General features: G+C 47.5%; 1 protein-coding gene across 1 annotated transcript in view; it reads left to right on the top strand.

Moving 5' to 3' along the window:
• The window catches only part of FKBP10 (FKBP prolyl isomerase 10), a 15,283-nt gene extending 14,042 nt beyond the window's left edge, over window positions 1–1,241 (top strand). Inside the window, exon 10 of the mRNA XM_027870447.1 lies at window positions 98–1,241. Coding sequence (XP_027726248.1) covers window positions 98–283 — 186 coding nt within the window. The 3' untranslated portion in view covers window positions 284–1,241. The remainder of the gene's footprint in view (window positions 1–97) is intronic.

Here is a 1,241-nt window from a genome sequence, read left to right as displayed (position 1 = left end):
TATATCCTTCCTAATCCCCCCTCCCATGACCCTGCTTGACCCCTTGGACTTTGACTTTTTCTTTACCCTCTATCCTGTTGATTCTTTTCCCTCCAAGTTCTCCACCTTCATCAAGACCCAGGTAGCAGAAGGCAAAGGGAAACTCATGCCTGGGCAGGACCCTGAGAAGACCATCGGTGATATGTTCCAGAACCAGGACCGAAATCAAGATGGCAAGATCACTATGGAGGAGCTCAAGCTGAAGTCAGATGAAGACCAGGAGAGAGTTCATGAAGAGCTCTGAGGGAACTAAAGGACTAGGGGGCCTGGCCTAGAATGCAAAATCCGCAGCTGGCAGTGGGACAGACCTCTGATATCAGCCCTTCTTCCTCTCTGCTGGGAAGCCTTGGGCTCATCTGCCAAGTTGTCTTAAGGTGCTAGCTGCTGCCTGGCCTTCCAGCCAACACCAGATTTAAACTCAAGGTGCAGACCTCCATTTTATTCCTTCCTTTAGCCTCCCCTTAGTTAAACTTTTTAAGAATGAGAACTACTTGGAAGCAGTTTTGGGGGGGTGGGAGGGTAATTGGTTTCTCTCCTTTGGCAAGAGTGGAGTAGGGGCAGCAGATACTTCCCTATCCCTCATATACACCTCACCAACACCAGATAAATGGGGATTTTAGGGTGTGGGCTGACCTATTTTAGATTGTCTGAACCTCTTCTTGACTTGCTTCCGTCCTTCAACTGTCTCCCCAAACTCCCTGCCTACATTTTGGGCTACCCAGGAGCAAAAGCAGAAAGCAATGAGGAGACTCCTTCTAGTCCTCTAGGAAACCGACCTGGTCTGCCCTTCCACTGAAAAAAGAGAGGTGCTGGGGGAGGGGGCAGTTCCAGGAAAGCTATCCTACCTCACCTACTTCTGCACCATCCCCTCAGCCTGGAGCTCAGAGGAGCTAAGATGGCCCCATATCTGCTCATGCTGCAGGACAGGGTTGGGTTCCATGTGGATTTGGTTCTGCTACCTTTGTGTGTCTTACTCCCAAGGCCTTGGAATGTGGCTTTTTTTTTAAATGAGAAAGGGGGAAAGAAGAATAAAAGAATGAAAAGGGTAAGAGGGCAGAGCAAGAGAAACTATTTAGATGAGTGTCGTAACTGTAAAAAAATTGTTCTTGAGAAATCTGAAATATAGGGTCATCTGGGGTGGGGGATGTAGAGGGTGAAATCAAAAGCCAGTTGTATTTTTTCTTTACATCAAATAAAAATTT

This window comes from Vombatus ursinus, unplaced genomic scaffold (assembly GCF_900497805.2).
Source record: "Vombatus ursinus unplaced genomic scaffold, bare-nosed wombat genome assembly UNPS02014797.1, whole genome shotgun sequence".
Lineage (NCBI taxonomy): Eukaryota > Metazoa > Chordata > Mammalia > Diprotodontia > Vombatidae > Vombatus > Vombatus ursinus.
This window is presented reverse-complemented; position numbering and strand designations above follow the sequence as displayed.